The 21,313-nt window shown below is 49.5% G+C and overlaps 2 protein-coding genes across 2 annotated transcripts; one reads left to right on the top strand and one right to left on the bottom strand.

Annotated features, from left to right (window-relative positions):
- The first annotated feature begins 135 nt into the window (after nucleotides 1-135).
- Asphd1 (aspartate beta-hydroxylase domain containing 1) lies at nucleotides 136-3,431 on the top strand. Its single transcript, XM_006977081.4, has 3 exons — nucleotides 136-1,166; nucleotides 2,568-2,681; nucleotides 3,193-3,431. The coding sequence occupies exons 1-3, from the start codon at nucleotides 311-313 to the stop codon at nucleotides 3,300-3,302; spliced, it is 1,080 nt and encodes a 359-aa protein (XP_006977143.1). The 5' UTR covers nucleotides 136-310; the 3' UTR covers nucleotides 3,303-3,431.
- A 129-nt stretch (nucleotides 3,432-3,560) lies between these two features.
- On the bottom strand, nucleotides 3,561-20,906 carry Kctd13 (potassium channel tetramerization domain containing 13). The gene is made up of 6 exons (XM_006977082.4): nucleotides 20,489-20,906; nucleotides 18,984-19,153; nucleotides 7,324-7,413; nucleotides 7,165-7,217; nucleotides 6,075-6,270; nucleotides 3,561-4,311 (listed from the first exon to the last, which is right to left on the bottom strand). Exons 1-6 carry the CDS (start codon nucleotides 20,730-20,732, stop codon nucleotides 4,075-4,077), a joined length of 990 nt encoding a protein of 329 aa, XP_006977144.1. The 5' UTR covers nucleotides 20,733-20,906; the 3' UTR covers nucleotides 3,561-4,074.
- Nucleotides 20,907-21,313: the final 407 nt, after the last annotated feature.

Raw genomic sequence — 21,313 nt, 5'->3', positions numbered from 1 at the left:
AGTGGGGCTGCAGGCCAGGTGGATGAGGGACTGCTGTCGCCCCGGGGAGCTGGGAGAAAAAGAAGGGGTCGTCTAGGGACAGGGGGGCTGGAGTGCAGTGGAGGGCGGAGAAACGAGCGGCGAGTGGGAGACAGAGGGCGGAGAGGGAGAGGAGACTGCGGGAGGGGGGAAGAAGAGGGGGCGCATAGAACAGAGAGCGGGGATCAGAGCGATCTCAGAGTGGAGACAGTCAGAGAGAGAGAGAAAGGGAAGAGGAGAGAGCCAGAGGGAAGCGAGTGGCCCGCAGGAGAGGGCACAGGGCTCGCGAGGGATGTGGAAGGGCAGGAACCAGGAGGCGGTCATCGAGGGGACAGCTGGAGAACTGGGGGGACCCGGGAGCTGGGGTCTGGAAGGGGCAGCAGGCCTCCTGGCCCGGGCCTCTTTGCCCATGTTCCCATGGCCACTGCCCTTAGGCTCCTCGGCTCTCACCGTGCTCCTCGGAGCACTCACTTCTCTGTTCCTTTGGTACTGCTACCGCCTGGGCTCCGAAGACATGCAGGCCCTGGGGGCCGGGAGCCGAGCTGGAGGTGTTAGTGGTGGGCCTGATGTTTGCTCTCAGGCTGGCCCAAGGGGCTCTGGGGACCCTGGGGAAGGACCCGGGGCAGAAGGTCTGGTCAGTAGGAGGCTTCGGGCCTATGCCAGGCGCTACTCCTGGGCCGGGATGGGCAGGGTGAGGCGGGCGGCTCATGGAGGCTCTGGCCTCGCAGGAGGGACGGGGCTCCTGGGCATTCAGCGCCCAGGCCTACTTTTCCTACCAGACCTGCCTTCGTCCCCCTTTGTGCCACGTGACGCCCAGCGGCACGACGTGGAGCTCCTGCAGAGCAGCTTCCCGGCCATTTTGCGGGACTTTGGGGCTGTGAGCTGGGACTTCTCAGGGACTACTCCTCTGCCTCGGGGCTGGTCCCCACCCCTGGCCCCTGGGTGCTACCAGCTCCTGCTGTACCAAGCAGGCCGGTGCCAGCCCAGCAACTGCCGCCGGTGCCCGGGAGCCTATCGCGCACTGAGGGGCCTGCGGAGCTTCATGAGTGCCAATACCTTCGGCAATGCTGGCTTTTCCGTCCTCCTGCCCGGGGCCCGGCTTGAGGGCCGCTGTGGACCCACCAATGCCCGGGTTAGATGCCATCTGGGTGAGTCTACCCTGTCCACAAACCCTTGCCTCCGCATTTCCTCCTTCCCCATCCTCTTCTCTGGCGTTGGGTCTTTCTGCACTATGGTTCCCTCCCATCATGCCTTTCTTCTCAGAATCTTCCCCGACCGGGAGCTCTTGAGTTCCATTTCCATACAAGCTATCCAGTCAGTGGCGACTTGCAGTGTGCGCCACATTGACTCTCACTCTTCCCCCCACCCCACCCCCTTTTCTTTTAATTGAAAAGAAATCCTCACTGTAAGTGGTTACTGTTACTTGCCCTGAAGAGAAAATACTCAGAAAACCAAATTTAAACTGTAAAAAGAGAAAGCCTTAGCCGGGCGTTGGTGGCGCATGCCTTTAATCCCAGCACTCAGGAGGCAGAGCCAGGCGGATCTCTGTGAGTTCAAGGCCAGCCTGGGCTACCAAGTGAGCTCCAGGAAAGGCGCAAAGCTACACAGAGAAACCCTGTCTCGAAAAACAAAAAACAAAAAACAAAAAAAAAAAGAGAGAGAGAAAGCCTTGAGGAAGGCGTGGTGGTGCATGCCTGTAATGTCAGCACCTTGGGAGACCGAGGCGAGAGGATCCCAGGTTTGAGGCGAGCCTGGGTTTTGACCTTATTTAGTTAGTTTTAGGGAGTATTAGTGAGATACTCTAATCCCTTCCCTACCCCCAATTTGTTTCTTGAGACAGGGTGTCTCACTATGTAGTCCTGGATGGCCTGGAACTCTAAATATAGACCAGCTGGCCCCAAACTCAAAGAGATCTTCCTCCATCTACCTCCTGGGTGCTGGGATTGAAGGTGTACGCCATTACATTTGGCCTACTTTACTTTGGCTTTTTCACTGATAAGTAACAATGTTAGTGGGATGTTAGGTAGATTTTCTTTCTAACGTTCTAAAGATTCAAAGAAAACCAGAAGAGAAGGCCTTGGCTTTCTGGCTGCTCCCTGCAGATACCATGCACACATTGGACTTTCAACCTTAGTAATGTTGAGAAAACTACTCCATCTTAAGGACTTTTCCAAATGCCACCTTCTGGAATGTCGTTTGCCATCAGAGCTGGCTTGGTTCGCTCAGCACACTTGACTGAGATCCTGGGGTCAGGTTGGAGTTAGCAGTTATACCTCATGGGAGAAATGCCCATCACACAGTAGGTCTGGAGCTAAACTGACTGACAGTCCAGGAGGAGACTGCTCAGGGGAGCTTTTCTCCAAATGACAGATGTGGTTCTCACAGCAGCACTACAGTCTTAGCATCCTTCAGACAGGCGGTGTTGTGAATGCACTCCTTCCGATCACCTCTGAGAGGACCACAGAACTTGGCCTGTAAGGCGCACTGAGTGGGTAGATGTGCCTCTTGAACACAGGCAGGAGTGTTGGATGCCCGTTCTCTCCTCACAGGCCTGAAGATCCCCCCTGGCTGCGAGCTGGTTGTTGGTGGTGAGCCTCAGTGCTGGGCTGAAGGGCACTGCCTCCTGGTGGACGACTCCTTTCTGCACACAGTGGCCCACAATGGTAACAGGACTCACATTTTGCTGGGCTGGGGTTGAGGGACCAAGGAGCTGAGGAGGCGCAGCCAACCTTAACTCAGTGGCACCACTTTGGCGCTGTGCGGCCTTGGCCCAATCAGTGTCTCCAATCGCCTGTGGGGCACCTGCCTTCCTTACAGGTGACCTCATATGGTGACTCTGCTCCTGTGCAACTCTTGCTATGGGACCTCAGGCATTTGCTTGACCTCATGTCTCAGTTGGTATAAACTGTGCCCACTTCAAGCACAGAGTTATCAGTATAAAGGGTTAAGACAATGCCGGGCATGGCGGCACTCACCTGCCAACCCAGCACCTGCACTCAGGAGGCTGGTGTTGGAGAATGGTGAGTTCCGGGCCGGGTCACATGATGAGACCTGGCCTTAACTGAACAGCAGAGACGCTGGCTCAGGCCTGGCACTGACTGCTTCCCTCAGTGCCCGATGGGAACACCTTGGCAGGGAAGTACTTGATATCTGTCTCCATCCCTATGTGCCTAGGATCCCCTGAAGACGGGCCTCGAGTGGTCTTCATTGTGGACCTCTGGCACCCCAACGTGGCTGGGGCTGAACGCCAAGCTCTTGATTTTGTCTTCGCACCAGACCCTTGAAAGAAGCTGTTCCCTTCCGGCACCTGAGCTGGAGCGATGCTGCACCCAGGAGTGGTGGTCAGGACCTCCTTTCCCGAGGGGGTGGCAGGGTGTGACTTACTCAGCCAGCACTGAAATACAAATTCTGAATCCTCTCCTAACTCCTGACTCCTTCCTTCCCCGTTACCAGTTCCAGGTGAGGGCTTAGGGCAAAGGCTCACGTTTCTACCATGCTAACAGCCAGGCATCTTCTCATCCCTCACCCAAGAGGCAGCAGCACACTCTTAGTTCAACTTTATTCCAATAATTTAATAGAAAATTAAAATAATAAATAATATGAACCAGATCAAGAGAGCCGAGCTGGTACAGGTCCAGGCCAGCCTAGTATAAAGTTAAGGAGGTAGGGAGGACAGTGAGGCAGGAGGGAGCGGACTGCTCTGCAATGGTGGAGAGCAGCTTGGAAGGTGGCTGATGATACTAGGGTCTCTACACATTCCCAATGTATTAACAGAAGAGAAGGGGAAGTCTGCGTCACTCTAGACTAGATGGTAAGAGACAGACAGCAGCAAGGATGTGCAAGAGGGGTGGATGCTGGCTTTCTGAAGAGCCCCGCCTAGGGGAATGCTGGAATGTACCTCGTTGTTAGCAGTGAGTGGCAGTGACTGGAAAGGGCCCCACTGAACATAGCATGCAATGAAGGGACAGAGAGAAGACCCACGACTTGGCCAGCAGAGCCGGGGCAGAGAGAGGGTCCCAGAAGCAAGAGGAAGGCAGGCAGGGGAAAGATCGAGGGTCAGTCCTTGAAGACAATCTGTTGGCCGTGAGGCCGCTCATCGTGGGTGATATGTCGACGGACATGAATCCTCCGGACACGGTGCTCTCGGTTCTCTTCATCATCCCCTCGGCCTGCCCCACCACCTCCAGCTGCACCCCCTGTGGCCTCCAGGAGAGCTAGATCTGGGCCACGGGGAGTCTCATAAATCAAGATGTTCAGTGTCTCCTCGAAGATCCGAGCCTCAGGGAATTCCACCTGCAAAAACACCAGCAACCTGTAGCTCCTACCCTCTGTCCCAGTCCCACAGTCCTTCCCCAGGGGCTCTTCTGTGGGCTCTCCTCCAGGCCCTGAGACAGGCAGTCATCCTTCACTGACTAGTCTCTTGGGATGCTCATCAGCTAACAAGTCCCCAGTACTGCCACTCTCCAGGGGTTGTTCTAAGCATCGGGAATACAGCAGTGACAACAGATGCTGCCCTCAGCACGCTGGCAGTCTAGGCGGAGAACACACTTCCTAAACCTCCATCAAGTGAGATGAGGACGATCTGTGTGCAGAGTTAGGAGGAAGGGGTGAAAACGGCCTTTCCTGGAGGGTTTCATCTCTCAAGAGAGAGCTCAGGCAAGGCCTTGCTGGGAATGTGGTGTTTGACCAACTCGAGAGGGGGCAGATAAAGAAAACACACGAGGAGCAGCAGCAAGGAGTGTAAGGCTTGATCAGGAATTCGTCTCAGATGTCAAGACAAAGTGAGGAAGGGAAACAGGGAACTAAAGCAGGAAAGGTGGCATTGTGCTGGGCAGTCTTGGAGGACTATAATGAATGTAGCTTGCCTTTCCTTCTTTACAATACTGAGGATTAAACTCAGAGTCTCGGGCATGCTAGACCAGTTCTGCTGAGATGCACCCACACCCTTATTTGTTTACTACTGAACTAATTATTTGAAGACAGAGTCTGACTAGGTTGCCCAAGATGGCCTCGACTTGCAGTCCTCTTGCACATGGCCAGCCAGTACAACTGGGCGAGACTACCTCTCAGTTAGGTGGACTTAGAGGTGTACACCCCACACCTTCCCCTTAAGCTACATCCTAACAGTTTGTACCTTCCTAGCTTCCTAATTGCAGAAAAACCTTCTGGAAGTTGAGGTATCTATTCCATGCCTTTGATCAATATTTCTCAGTACTTCCACCACGTGACAAGTACCAGGCTAATATTAGCGAGGGGACATTGGAAAGGAAGAGGCACAGTACTGCTCTGCAGACACTGTCCTACCCTACACCACAGCGCTTTGTCCAGCTAACAAGGGAGTTCGACCAACTTTGTCTGGGGCAATAGTATTGAAATCTCACGAGCAGAGGTGTCCAAAGAGAAATGATGCTTGGCTTGGGTCTGAACGCATAAGTTCATTGGCAGACAGGGAAAAGGGAAAGATTTCTCAACACACACCACAGAGGAGGGACTTGTACTCTGCTCAACATGTTGTACCTGTGGTTTGGAGTCTAGGGCGGTGCCTAACACAGATTGGGTACCGACTGGTCAGTGGTGGCACATGACTTTAATCCCAGCACTCGGGAGACAGAGGCAGGAGAATCTCTGTAAATTCCAGACCAGCCTGGTCTACAAAGTGAGTTTCAGGACAGCCAGGGTTACACAGAGAAACCCTTTCTCAAAAAAAAAAAAAGAAAAAGAAAAGAAAACAAAACAAAAACAAACCGGTGAAATCAACAACAAAAACCAACCATGCTCTAAACAACAAGGCCTGGGGCTCAATCCCCAGCACCAAATCAAAACAAAAAACAAACAAACAAACAAACAAACAAAAATGGAACCTGGCTCTAATCTTACAGCCTCATTTCAAAGGTAGCGAAACAGAGATCACTGAAGTGAGACCTACCCAAGCTATTCAACCACGGCCTTAGAACTCTGGCCCTTGATGCCCAAAGATCTTGCCCTTGCCTGACTCCTGATTTGCCTCTGTCCAGGGTCCCAGTCCTACCCCCCATCCCTCCTTGATCCCCTCTGACCTTGGTCTGCTTCTTCTCTGTAGCATAGACTATGGAGGTGCAGCACACTTCGGCGATTTTTCGGCCCTGCCCGTAGAAAGACCAGCAGCAAATCTCGTCCCCCAGGACATCCTTGAGGAAGAGCAGCCGCCCATGGAAGCGTAGGGCCAGTTTGTCAAACAGCTCGATGTTCTTCAGTAAGTTGTCATCTGAAGTGCTGAGGACCAGGGTGGACCTTAGGTGACTGTCTTTTCTCCCTCACCTCCCCCCAGGGGGGCCCAGATTCCCAGCACTCCAGTCCTGCCCAGCAGGGGACTTCCAACTGTGTAGGCCTCTCAGAAGGGAAGCATTTGCTGAGCAAATCACTGACCGCATGGCACAGAGGTTCCTGGTGCAGGCTTTCAGCCAGGCCATCACCAGGCACTCCAGTTCTGCTACATTTTAACTGAGCAACATTAAGCAGGTTATTTTATCCCTTGGTGCTACAATATCATCTTTAGATGGAGATCAACACTTCCTCAGACCGTTGGGAGAGTGGATAAGTCAACAGACACATTGAGACCAATCGTATAGGAAATAAGGAGCTAGCCTATGCCAACCATTGTCATAGTCTTGGCCTACACCTCATTTACTGATGGCAAGTGGCACAGCTGGAATGGGGCATTCAAAAGGCAGGCATTCTGGAGTCTCTTTATGTAACCATAATCCTCCGAGGGACAGGAACAGAGCCCTACTCAACCCTAGGATTCTGCCCGGCGCATCAACATGCCAGACCCCACGCCCCCAGTACGTGAACACACGCAGACACACCCACGCCCCCAGTACGTGAACACACGCACTCACACCCCCGCCCCCAGTACGTGAACACACACAGACACACCCACGTCCCCCAGTACGTGAACACATGCAGTCACACCCCCGCCCCCAGTACGTGAACACACGCACTCACACCCACACCCCCAGTACGTGAATACCCACAGTCACACCCACGCCCCCAGTACATGAACACCCGCAGACACACCCACGCCCCCAGTACATGAACACCCGCAGACACACCCACGCCCCCAGTACGTGAACACACGCAGTCACACCCACGTCCCCTCGCGCTCACCTGGTATAGGAGTACTTGTTGTTACTGCGGTTGTGCAGAAGTTTCACCACAGGCTGCAGGGGAAAGCCGAAGGAGGGTGGAGTCAAGAGACCCGACCGACCGGGAGAGGACAGCAGCCATCAACTACCCGCCAACCCACAGGGCTCAGGGCCTCCTCACCTTGGAGGTGCTGGCCAGCAGCTGCTGCTCTTCCCGGGGTGACGTCACGGTGGGGATGAGGCACAGCGGGGACAGGTTCTCCCTTTTTTGCTGCGGAGGAAGTGGAAGGTGATTAGCAGGACAACCAGTGTTCACTCACCACTTAAATAACGGCCTTCTGGAGCTGCGTGGGGTTGAAAACACACTCTTTAGAGTCTCTAAGGCTCACAGCGATGTGACCACTCCAGATCTAGCTTTGGAAATCGCCGCACTGGCTGGGCTTTGGTGCCCTCCCTACAGCTCTACCCTTACCCTGCCAACCTGCTGTTCCTTAGACACCCAGCTGTGCCCTCCTGGACCCCGCTCTGGTCAGCCTGCCTGGGGTTCACTGTGTGCAAAGCTGACTCTTCAGTTCTCAGCTCAGCATGCTGACCCCCACAGCGCCAGCCCCGCTCCAGGGCCTTGCTACCATAGCTTCCCCGGGCTCAGATTATTGGTTCCTTTTCTTCACGGCACTTAGGTCTGCCTCTGTTTTTATATTTATGGTCTTCCTGAGGACTGTACCGGTGATGATCAGTACACATCTGCGGAGTGAAGAGGCCTGGCTGAGTACCAGGGGGCTGTTGATCTCTGCAGGGCTGGGTGTTGAACACAGGACCATGAGGGAATACCAAGCAAGTAGTCTATCCTCACTGACCTATACCCTTCACCCTTCTTAAAAATTAATATTTAATTTTTAAAATATTGAGACAGCATTGCTAAATTGCTCAGGCTGACCTTGAATTTACGATCTCTTGTCTTAGCCTGCCAATAGTGGAGCACACCTTCAATCCCAGCACTTGGGAGGCAGATGCAGGTGGATCTCTGCAAATAACACCAGCCTAATCTATATAGTAACAGCCTGTCTCAAAAACAACAACAACAACAACAACAACAACAAAAAACCCTAAACAATCCTCCTGCCTCAGCTTCCCAAATGTTGGAATATGCCAGATCATGTCTGTCTCTAAAAGTACAATTCTGAGACAAATTACAGAAATTATTTTTTGAGAGTTTTTTTGTTTTGTTTTGTTTTTTAGTTTTTTGAGACAGGGTTTCTTCATGTAGCCTTGCTGTCCTGGAACTCACCATGTAGACCCAGCTGGCCTTGAACTCAAAGATCTGCCTGCCTCTGCTTCCTGAGTGCTGGGATTAAAGGAATATGCCATCACCTTAAGAGTTCTGTTTGCTCATTTGTTTGTTTTGAGACAGTGTTTCTCTATAGTTCTGGCATGGCCTCAAACTTAGAGATTCACTCTGTAGCCCAAGTTGGCCTCAAACTTAGAGATCCACCTACCTCTGAGTGCTGGGATTAAAGGTGTGTGCCGCCATGCCCAGCTAAGAGGTTTTTTTGTTACTTTGTTTGTTTGGTGTGTGTGTGTGTGTGTGTGTGTGTGTGTGTGTGTGTGTGTGTGTGTGTGTGTAAAATTAACGTGGAAAGACAGGCATGGCAGCAGGTGCCTTAAGGCCCAGCTAGAAAGAGGCTGAGGTGGGAGGGCCGCGTGAACTTGGGGTGTAAGAGCAGCCTAGACAGCATAGCAGACCCCACTCTCAGATAGATCACAAGTGGAAAACGGTACACCCGTAATCCCAGGAGGCAGATGTTGAGCATAGCCACAGTGCAAGGCTAGCTTGGTCTACACAGAGTTTGAGGCTATCGAGGACTTTGCATCAATATTGTCTCAAAACAAAAAACAATGAAGAGCCAGGAATGTGTACAGCTGTAATCAAAGCACTTGGGAGGCAGAGGCAGAGGTTATCAAGTTTGAAAGCAGCTTGGCCTACTTCGTAAGACTATCTCAAAACACAAAAACAAACAATAGAAGCATAAAAGTCTGCCGTTACTAAGTCAGTTTTGAAGTACCAACTCTGTAAGACATAAACACACACTATGAAGGCAAAATAACGGAACCAGTTTTGGTGCAGAGACAAAACTCACACCAGGGCACACAGAACCTGGAAAGAGATGAGTGTGCACATCTGAGAACTGAGGAGGGTAAGTGTAGGGAGCAGGGAACACTGGGCTGTCTGCCACTGTGTAACAAACAGCCCAAGTTAACAAAAGGAATCAGATTTTCTTTTCCTGTGGGTCAGGAATTCATTGGACTCACAGCACCAAGGATCTAACCTTTGCCCCCAGGACCTCCCTAGGTCTGCTTGAGTATCTTTACAACAGTTGGTTTCTCCAGAGAAAACAATGCAAAAGAAGACGAAGGCCTCGTTGTCTTTATGACCAGCTTCACCTGCCTTACGTCACTGGGGCTGACTCAAGGCTGGCTCCATTGTCGCCTGCATGGATTCACACGCAAACAAAACAAAAACCAAACACACTCCTAAGAGTCTCCAAGTCTCACCCGTTACATTGGCAGCTCAAAGCACAGAAAATCTACACCAGGTTCAGGTTGGTTCAGGGGCCATCTGGGTACAGGTCACCAATTTCAGCTCATGAAGGGCATTTTCTTTCTACTTGAAGAGCTGTGAACTACAGGCATGTCGTCTCCTCCAGTGGCCGACTAGGAATGTCCTTGTTCAAGACAACAGGAGGCACACAGAAGTCACTGGTCCTAGAGTTTGCAAGTCACTGGGACAAACACTGGGAACCCTTGGACACACACATCTGACCAGTTATGGTTCACATGGTTCAGATGCCCAGAGCTATCATTCTTTGCCCAAGAGATGTTCATAGGCCGTTTCCTCAGCCTGCTTCTCAAATGCTAAGTTTCACTGTCCAAACCCCTTTCTCTTCGGCTGTGCCTGCCCTTTTAAGTCCGGGTGATGTCCCTGCCAATGTCTTAGATACTTACTGTCTTCTAAGTCTTGGGGCTCATATCGTAAGAGAAAAACCACACCTATAACCTCTACAAAAGAGCTTTTGACTACTTTGGGCTTGTAAACAGGCTGCCGAGAGGCACCACATCTTAAGCTGCCTTTTTAAAATTTTTACTTTTTCTTAGACTCATCTCATTGTAAGGCCCCTGCCTCTGAGTGCTGGGATTCAAGGTGTGCCTGTCAGGACATCAAAATCTTTTTTTTTTTTTTAAAGATTTATTTATTTATTATGTATACAGAAGAGGGCACCAGATCTCATTACAGATGGTTGTGAGCCACCATGTGGTTGCTGGGAATTGAACTCAGGACCTCTGGAAGAGCAGTCGGTGCTCTTAACCGCTGAGCCATCTCTCCAGCCCAGGACATCAAAATCTTAAGGTCCTTAGAAGAGCTGTCATTTGGATGAATGTGGTAGCACATTCCTGTAATGAAGTTCCTCGGAGGCTGAGGCAGGAGGATCATGAGATCAGCTTGTGCTACAAAGAAAGATCCTGGCTAGGCAGTGGTGGCTCATGCCATTAATCCCAGCACTCAGGAGGCAGAGGCAGGGGGATTTCTGTGAGTTTAAGGCCAGCCTGGACTACAAATCAAGCTCCAAGACAGTCAGGAGTGTTACACAGAGAAAGTCTGTCTTGAAAACCAACAAAACAACAAACAAACAAAACAAAGGAAGGTCCTGCCTAAAAAACAAGTGCTAATAATGTGACTGAATGAGTCTCTGGGCATCTCTTTGAGGACTTCTGGAGTCTGAACACAGAACTTCACAATCACATCCTTGAATTTATCTTTAGATTACATTTTCCTGGGAATGGCCTGCATTTAATCTTTGCCTGGAAGGCATTTGTTAATCGTGTGTGTCAGCTGGAAAGCTGGGGATGTGCGGACAACAGTCCCTGGCCTTGTCGTCCACTGTTTGCTTCTTTAGCCTACCCTTTCCTCTGCAGCCATCAGCAATAGAAACTGTAGCTCAGGCTGGCCTGGAGCTCATGAAGCAGTCCATATGCCTCTACCTCCTGAGTGCTGGGATTAAAGGCTTGCCATTTGATGGTTTTGCATAGAACACCCCACACACCAGAATGCACAATTTGTCACCTCCTTTTTCCAATTTATTACATTTTTTTGATTATATTCTTTCTCCTAACTCCTCTCAGATTCTCTCTACCTCCCTTCCCCACCCACCCAACATCATGTTTTCTCTCAAAAAAGAAAAGAAAAGAAAAGAAAAAGAAAACCAGTAAGACAGGAAACAAAACAAAAACATGGAGTCTGTTTTGTTGGCCATCTACTCCTGGACACTGCCGCGGAGTGTGGTTGATAGATATACCCAGTGACGCGCCACTGGAGACCACGGATTTTCCCTTTCCCAGAAGGTATCCATTGCAAACAGATTCCTGGTTGGGGTGGGTTTGTGTCCACTCCCCTTCTCAGTGCCCGGATGTTGTCTGGTTTGGACCTGTACTTGTTATCATGGTCTCTGAGTTCCTATGTGCCAATCCTGCCGCGTCCGGGAGTAACCCCATCATCTGTTACCTCTTGATGACGACAACAATGACAAACACAGCGGCCCACACAACAATCACTCAGCATGGCCTCCTTTCATTTCCGAGGCCGGAACTTCAGGCTGGCCCATGGTCTCCCATGAACTCGGGTCTAGATGATGGCCACAGCTGGCCATAGTCGCATATGCTGTAGTTCCAGTCTTTGAGAGTTCAAGGCTAGCCTGGGATAATAAGGGGACCTTGTCTCAAAACTAAAAACAATACAAAACAAGATGCTGGCCAAGAGTGCATCATCTCAATACTGGATCAGACCTAGAGGATGAACTTCCGATAAAGTTGACCCACACAGTTGGAGTCTGCTGAGAGCAGGTTCTAGTTTCTCACCAGCGAGACTTCCCAAGGGCTGTTTGGGTTCACATACAATGACTTACTTACCAGAGTGAACTGTCCAAGAGGCAAACGCTATGCCTTTTCTGAGCTGGCTTCAAAAGTCACACATTAGAGCTGTGTGGGCTACATACCTGAAAGCTTGGCATTTAGGAGGTAGAGGCAGAAAGATCAGAGTTCAAAGTCACCTGGCAACAACCTGAGACCCTGTCTTTCCAGTTACACAATGGACCTCTACAACATAGTTGCATGTTAGTCCTATTCAGTGTGGGAGAGGACTACGTAAGACCCTGAATCCCAGGGAGGCAAAAATCACTTGTGGCCATTTTGGATACTAGCTATCAAAAACTGTTTAATAGATGGCACCTGGAAAACTAACTTATTCTGTAGAAGGAAAAAAGTGAAAAAGCAGGGCAGTGGTGGCAAACACCTTTATTCATTATTTATTCACTTATTTTTGCTTTTTCAAGACAAGGTTTCTCTGTAACAGTCCTGGCTGTCTTCAAATTCACTTTTTTTTTTAATGTGTCTTTTTTTTTTCCCTCAGATTTATTTATTTATTAAGTAGACAGTGTTCTGTTTGTATGTATGTCTGCATACCAGAAGAGGGCACCAGATCTCATTATAGATGGTTGTGAGGCACCATTATGGTTGCTGGGAATTGAACTCGGGACCTCTGGAAGAGCAGTCAGTGCTCTTAACCTCTGAGCCAACTGCCTCAGCCCCGAACTCACTTTTGTAGACCAGGCTGGCCTCAAACTCACAAAGTTCCACTTGCCACTACCTCTCAAGTGCTGGGATTAAAGGCTTGGTGCCCTCCTTAAATTCGAGCACCAGGGAGGCAGAGGCAGGTGGATCTCAGTGAGTTCGAGGCCAGCCTGGTCTACAAAGTGAGTTCCAGGACAGCCAGGGCTACAGAGAAATCTTGTCTTGAAAAACCACACACACACACACACACACACACACACACACACACACACACACACACACACGTTAAGTCCCTTCATAATTTACATTTACAAAAATGAGTGTCATTGAGATTAAAATGTCCACACATGAGGGGCTGGAAAGATAGCTCAGGGGTTAAAAGCACTTTCTGTTCTTGCAGAGGATTCAGGTTGAGTTTCCAGCAACCATATGGTGGCTCACAACCATCCTTAACTCCAGTTCCAGGGGATCCAATACATAAGGCATACATGTGGTCCACATACACACAATGCAGGCAAAATACACACACACACACACACACACACACACACACACACACACACACACACGCATAATCCTTTTTAAAGTCCATATATAAAAAGATCTGTATATAAAACTATAAAGCTAATAAAAAAGTAGAATAGGGGCCGGGCGGTGGTGGCACACGCCTTTAATCCCAGCACTCGGGAGGCAGAGCCAGGCGGATCTCTGTGAGTTCGAGGCCAGCCTGGGCTACCAAGTGAGTTCCAGGAAAGGCGCAAAGCTACACAGAGAAACCCTGTCTTGAAAAACCAAAAAAAAAAAAAAAAAAAAAAAGGAGAATAGGAAAAAAACCTAAGTAACCCTCCTCCCCACGCCAAGGGATACATACAAACACCACTGAGGAAAATGCTATGTTGACTATATTAATGTCAAAATTGCTCGGTTGATAGTATAAAGCACAACTTTATAAGTGACCCCATGGAACAACACTACAGAAATGCTAAACCTATAATTATCCCTAATGAATAACCCTAATGAAATTACTGACTTAGGCAAGGAATATCAATTGGTGTGTTGCTGACAGGCAACTGCCACTTGCACAGTGCCCAAATTAATACCACACAGATGAATTTATAGTTGGCACCTAGGAAATATAACTGCAGTGGAGGACTCACCTTATCATCTGAATTCAGGGACCAGTTCTGAGCATATTAGTCATATCAGCCACATCATGGGTATCTTGATGTAATACAGTATGAAAACATTATTCCTCCTAGAATGTACTCTAACCAAAATGCTTAACATCAAACCTTTACATTTATGTCTAATTTATAGGAAATTCAGGATACATCAGGGTTTGCACCAAATGACACCAGGACTGAACAATCAGGCAAATCTGGTGAGCAGACCACTGTATAAGCAGTATCTTTAACAACTCAGCTTCATAAGGAAAACAAGAAAAATCCAAAAAGCCGAACAATCTGTTCCAGATTGGAAGAGACTTACAGAACATCACCAGACACAATGTGATGCTCTCGACTATAGTTCTTGGTTTAAATGAACTGCTTAACACATTTCAGGCAGAACTGGAGAAGCTGGAGCATTTGCCCTAGATGTTAGATTAACTTTATTGATATAGAAAGTTATCAATTATTAACAATGTCAAAAAATAAAAGCAGTATACAAAACAGCACATACAACATGGCCATATTTTAGTGAACAGACATATACACATGCACACACAAAAAAAAAGTAGAAAAAATTTGGAGCTTAATCTTTTTGGTGATCCATTTCCTAAACTTCTATAGTTGATAAGACTGCTTTAAAAATAACAGGTGTTGGGGCTGGAGAGATGGTTCAGTCAATAAATTACTTGTCCTACAACCATGAGCACCGAGTTCAGAGTCCTAGCATCCACCTAAAAATCCCAGGACAGACATCTGACTCCACAGCTCAGGAAGTAGGGACAGGCAAGTCCCTGGGGCTCACTGGCCGAAAGCCAGCCAAGTCCGTGAGTTCCAGTTCCAGTGAGAGCCTGTCTCAGAGTAAGCCGGACGCGGGTCTCTGTGGGGTGAGGCCAGTCTGGCCTACAGAGCAAGGCCAGGCCAAGCAGAGCAACAAAGTAAGGCCCTGTCTCCAATTAAAAACTATGAAAACAAGAAATAATGTGGACAGTGACTGAGGAAGACACTGATGCTAAGCTCTGGCACCACACTTAGGCACACGTGTACATATCCACACAAACCCGCACACCCCCATACACATATAACACATTTACATACATAAATAGATGGCTTTTGTAATTTAAAAATTTAAGGATCTCGGGCCAGCAAAATGGCTCAGCACATAAATACGAATGTCCTCAAGCCTGACAACCTGAGTCTGGTCCTGAGGGCACACATGTGGACAGGAGAGAACTGAATCCTACATTCAGTGTGGCACACACATACCCACATACAAGACTGAATACAATTTAATAAAACACACACACACACAACTCTATTCCACAGGCAAGTGACATTCTAAGAGAAAATACTGGCAATATTTAAACCTGACCCTTGAAAGCCAGAAAAAATTTGAAGGTTTTTTTTTTTTGTTTGTTTCTTTCTTTCTTTGTGTAGTCCTGGCTGTCCTGGAACTCACTCTGTAGACCATGCTGGCCTCTAACTCACAGAGATCCTCCTGCCTCTGCCTCCCAAGTGCTAGGATTAAAGGTACGCACTACCACCATCCAGCTTCCCTATGTAACTCTTAAAAAAAAAAAAAAAAGACAGTGTTTCTTTGCGTAGCTCTGACTATCCTGTCCTGAAATTCAGAGATCCACTATGCCCAGCTCCTATATAACTATTATGGGCCTTGATTTACAATTCTGCCTTTTCCTCTTAACCACTGGGATTACAGGCATGTGCCACCATGGTCCCAAGCATAGCAGGTATACAGCATCATCGATGCTTAAGAGAAAAGCCAATTTTTTCATATTAATACATGCTTTAGAGGATATGTAATAATGCTCTTATATAATATGACTTAATTCTCCTAGGAACTAAACTAAAATAGTCAAGGATCTCCCGTTAAGGAACAAGAAGACAAGAAACCGAGGAGTTAATTGGGTAAATATATAAAGCAATCGCAGAAGGAGTCTCTAAAAAGGCGAGTGAGTATGTATGAGAAAGATACTCAACCTCATTAGTAATGAGAAGCTTGCGGAGTTCAATGAGATCACTCCACACCTATCAGCATGGTAAAATTAGAAAGATGGAGGATGGCGAGGATTACTGAGAGTTGCTGGAATGAGGTTTCTTATACGCTGCCTATCAGGAGGATAAAGCAATGTAAACATCTGAGAAAATGAAATCTGGCTTGCATGTGTCCAATGGCCTAGTAATTCTCTAGCTATAGAATTGAACAGGACCAGAAGGGGACACATTCAGGATGCCCAAGGTGGCACTGTTTGTGGAGGCAGGAAGGAGAAAGCAAGCACCAAACTCCAGAACGTATGAATACGGTGAGCCAACAGTATGGATTCCTGCACGGCAGTCCATACAGTGTGACTAGATCCTGCAAGAAGTGGTGAGTGAAAAATGGCAAGATCCTCAGCTAAGTGACATTTATGTAAACATACATACACCAAAAGCATGTATACAGAAACGCTTTAGTTTCTTGAGGGAAGATGTATAATCCAAGCATATGTATGAATACATTAGGAACGGACAGGGATAGGAGTGAGGGAAAATGGACAAGGGATTGGGAATGAAAGAGCCAAGATTTGCCTAGACCAGTGATGCTCTGGCATGCCCTGAGGACCACATGGGAAGAAGCTGCTGGAGCATGGAAAGGAAGTGCCACACTCAACTGAATACACTGGCTTTGAATGCATCCCTAATGTTTCTTTGTATCCATGTAGGTTAACCAAGGGTACAAGATGTACCAACCAACACACAGACAGCAAAATCCCTCCTGACACAGTGGGTGTGCAATGACATTAGCTCTATTTCAGTTACAGAGCAGAGCTAGGCACGCACATCAGCGATCCCAGCACTCAAGAGGCTGAAGCAGGAGGATCCTGAGATCAAGGCCAACCTGGGCTACAGTACAGCTAGACCCTGTCTTAAGAATGCAAGATAAGGGGCCAGAGAGATGGCTCAGCGGTTAAGAACACTGACTGCTCTTCCAGAGGTCATAAGTTCAACTCAATCCACATGGCAGTTAGCAACTGTCTGTAACTACAAAATCTGGCATCCTCACACAGACATGCATACAGGCAGAACACCAATGCACATAAAATAAAAATAAGTAAATTTTTTTAAAAAGATAAAGTAACTGAGCAGGACTGTACTTCCAAGATCTAGGTCAGGGCCAGCCAGGTGGCTCAGAGGGGAAAGGAGGCAGAACCTGACAACCTGAATTTGCTCTCCCCCTCCCCAGGTCCCACAAAGTAGAAGAGGATCTGGTCTCCAAAGCTGCCCTCTGGTCTCCACACATTAGATGTGGCATATGCAACTCCCCAAAGAATATATTTTTAAAAAGATCAAAATTCAGTATTTTCAAGCTGCTACATGGTAACTCTTTAATGGGTCATAAAATAAGTATAACAGGTCTCAAACTTTAAAGACAGGGAAGGGGGTGAGTGAAGGAAGCGATATATTAAGGGGCATTTTATTAACAGCACCCCTTCACAAAATGCTTTGAAATATACAAGAACAAAATCAAGTTTTTTTCCTATGGGCTACAGGATAAAAAGGTTGGAAAATATGTATACTGTCCCAAAGAACTCTGTACTTTTGGATTTCAGGAATTAAAAAGCAGGCCAGCTCGGTGGCTCGGTGGGAAAAGCAGCTTGCCACCCAGCCTGAAGGCCTGCGTTCAATCCCGGGGACCTATACGGTAGGAAGAAAGCATCTGGCATATACCACTGATTGGATATTGCTGGAGGTGAAGGAGGAAGAAGGGAGAAGTCCTCTGACCTTCACATACATGCTATGGTGTACCCACACCCACAATAAATAAATAAACAAACAAAAAGTTAAAAGCAATAAGCATTCCTGAAAGAACAGTAGTTCAGTCTCCACTTTTTAATTTACAACAGGTATTCAAGACACACAACTTACAATCTGCTACTGTATTATTACAAAAACCCTGAGCAATACAAAAAGTTGATTGAAACTTACTACATTGTATTTATTTTTCTTATCTTTTGGAACATGAGAACAGAGTGCTAGAGGCAGGAACTGACAGGCTCAAGGTTCCCAGGCACGGCAGAGGGGACCCTAGAAACAGAGCAGGTGGGGAGGGCCTGGAATCCCCAGCCCTGTTTATGGAGTACGGCTCCACTTCTATGATACTTCATTTGAGGAAAGAATTTCAGCATTGAAAAAAATTAAAAATAAAAAAGCCCTGAAGGGTTGGAAGTCACAGGGTGGGGTAGGGGGATGTGTGCTGCCTCCCAGGGCAGGACCAGATCATGGAGGTTATTACATTCCAACTTAAACTGAGACGTGGTGGGAGCGGGCAGGTGAAATAGTTCAGTGGCCAACCCTGATGACCAGTGCTCCATCCCCAGAATGCACATGGTGAAAAAGGAGAAAACTGGCAGAAAGCTGTCCGGTGACTGACCTCCACAAGCACTCCAACTGTGGCACACACACACACACACACACAAAGAAATCAAATTTTTAGCCAGGTGGCGGCGGCGGCGGCGGCGGCGGCGGCGGCGGCGGCGGCGGCGGCGCACGCCTTTAATCCCAGTACTCAGGAGGCAGAGGCAGGTGGATCTCTGTGAGTTCGAGGCCAGCCTGGGCTACCAAGTGAGCTCCAGGAAAGGCGCAAAGCTACACAGAGAAACCCTGTCTCGATAAAACAAAACAAAACAAAACTAAACAAAAAATCAAAATTGTAAATTATATAAATTGGTATCCCTCTCCCCCACTAGCCTAGAGTGCTACTTAAGACCTCAGAGCAGGAAAGGCTGGAACTGGGGTTGCGTTTAATGACGTCACTCAGTTGGTAGGCCACGCTAGGAAGAGCTGCAGGCACAGAGCAGGTATTGCTAATGACAACCGTCCTGACACCAGGTGAACTGCAGCCGGGAGGCTTCGGAGGACTGCACCCCCAAATCCTAAGAGCCTGGGGGTTATGACCAGGCTGAGCCAGGCTCTCTAGGCCATCTCTCTCTGTCTTCTGTTGGACAGCTAACTACTGGACGGCTCTCTCCAGACGGGGTTGGGGAGGGATTCTCACCTGTAGAGCCAGCTGACAGTCTTCAACCAGGCCCTGGACCAGGTAGTACCGGGCTTCACCCAGCAGCTCCCCGAGTTCTCTGGTACTCTCAGGCAGTGGGACCGACCCATCTCGTAGGTAGTTGAGGATTGTACCAAAGTGGCGGCCACTCCGGTCAATCAGCACCCAACCTGGCGGGGTGGGAAAAGGCAAAAGGGAGGATAACTTGGTGGGGGACTGACGCTAACACGATTATAGAAAACGAATTCCAAAGCCAAAAGAAAACCTAAACACTTATCTGTTTCAAACCTCTGCCACATCCAAGAACGCTTTCAAACATCCCCAGTGAGTCATACACACACCTGCCACAGAATAACTCCCTCCCAAGTCTGCTGGACAGTCAGAAGGCTCTCACCATGGGCAAATCTGTTGTTGTTGTTTTGTTTTTTGAGACAGGTTTTCTCTGTGAAGTCTTGGCTGTCCTGAACTCACTCTGTAGCCCAGGCTGTTCTCCAACTCACAGAGATCCGCCTGCCTCTGCGTCTTCAGTGCTGGGATTAAAGGCTTGCGCCACCACAGACCAGTGCCCGTTGAGAAAGTTGTATTTAAGGCAGGATCTCACTATGCAGCCCAGACTGCGTGGGAGCATTATAGGCACGTGCCACCAAGCCCAGCTTACCACGGGAAAATTCTCACCCAAAATGAAAATGTCCACCTCAACCCTCCAGTTCACCACAATAATAAAATAATGACAACATTATTCAAAGAACTTACTCTGTGATTTTCTTGCATACTGGTCATTCCCACTCAATGCCCTACCCGACTGCCCACCACTGGGGTGGGGGTGGGGGTGGGGGTGTTTAACTCTGTGAGACTCATCAGATTCCTTTACCAAACCTTCTCTAGCACTAACTGGCGCTTCACAAAACTTATCAAAGAACCGATTTCTTCACCTTCAGTATCTGAAGGCTGAACTTCACCTCCTAAGCATTTGCTTTCATAATCTTTGTTAAGCCCTTCTCTTTAAGGCTGTACTATACAGCATGTGGGTCCCAAACTTAAAGACAATACTCCGAGGAGGTTAAGGTTCACCTGCCAAGGAAAGCTGCACCCTTCACTCAGGTCCCTGGTAAACCCAGAGCAGCCTTCTCTTTCTACAATCTGCATTTGTAGATGATTCCTAGAGAGTGCAGGGACATGTGTTATTGACAGACACACAAGATCTTTCCGTTCTCCAGGCTGCCTGTTGGCGGTTCTACCGCAGAGAGGCAAACAAAAGGCTGGGCAGCGGGAAGGGGTGGTTAAAGGTTGTCTGGGGGTGCTGCTGGCAGCAGGGCTGCTTCCTAGGCTTTTCTCAACTAAGGGGAGAAGAGACTCGCAACGGGGCGTTTGGCAGAGATTACTGCTGGAAGTAAAGGACTGGGGAGGGAGGGAGACTCTGAATAAGGAAAAGATAAGACGGGACGTGGGGAGCCGGGAACGAACCGGGGGCTGGAGGGCAGCACGTGTACCAGCGACACGCATACCTCCGGCGTCTGTGAGCACCTCCACGCGGCCGCTGAACATGGCCTTGAGCATGGTGTCCTGCCCAGTGAGGGTGCGCAGCGTGGTGTAGTGCAGCGAGCCGCCCACGTTCAGCTTCACATACTTGCTGTTCGGGGTCAGGGGCTTCAGACTGTACGAGGGGGAGCCAGGCTCCACACCCGAGGGCTTAGGGGACTCCAGGCATCCGGCCGCAGCCGGCGCCGGGCCAGAGGCCTCGGCCGACATGCCAGGGAGCGGGCGCAGGTGGCCGTCGCAGGCGCTCTCCGCGTCCCGCAGCGGCTCTCAGAGACCCCGCGACTGCAGCGCCGGCGCCGGACGGCTCGGAGCACACGCCCACTCGCCGCCGCTACTCCTCGCCGTCCACCCTCCGCCCCATCGCGCTCTCTCCACCCGGAAGCCGGCGCGGGCAGCTGCGCAGGCGCGGCCAGGCCGGGGGCCGGGTCCCGGGGGCGGGGCCGAGGGCTGGAGCAAGCGCAGTCCGCGGTGCCGTTGCGGTCCGGAGTGCGGGCGTGGGGAGCGTGGTTCTAGGGGAGCCTGGCTGGTAAAGCACCCGGTCGCTTTGCTCCTTGTGCGTGTGGGCAGAGAAGACCGCAGCCCGTGGCGGTCTCAGCTCGCGGAGCGCTTCATTCGCGTGGAAGGAAACAGGCTCAGAGGACCGGGCGTTGGGCATGGTTTTCCCTTCCCCGGCGCAGTGCACTTGCATGAAGAACCGTCCACAGAAACCAGAGAAAGTTCCCAGGGGAAGTGGAACTGGGACGCCCAGGTCGGAAGGCCTAACGGAGGAGGTGTGGGTGAAGTGTCTAATG

Source organism: Peromyscus maniculatus, chromosome 1 (assembly GCF_049852395.1).
Source record: "Peromyscus maniculatus bairdii isolate BWxNUB_F1_BW_parent chromosome 1, HU_Pman_BW_mat_3.1, whole genome shotgun sequence".
NCBI classification, from domain to species: Eukaryota; Metazoa; Chordata; class Mammalia; order Rodentia; family Cricetidae; genus Peromyscus; species Peromyscus maniculatus.
This window is presented reverse-complemented; position numbering and strand designations above follow the sequence as displayed.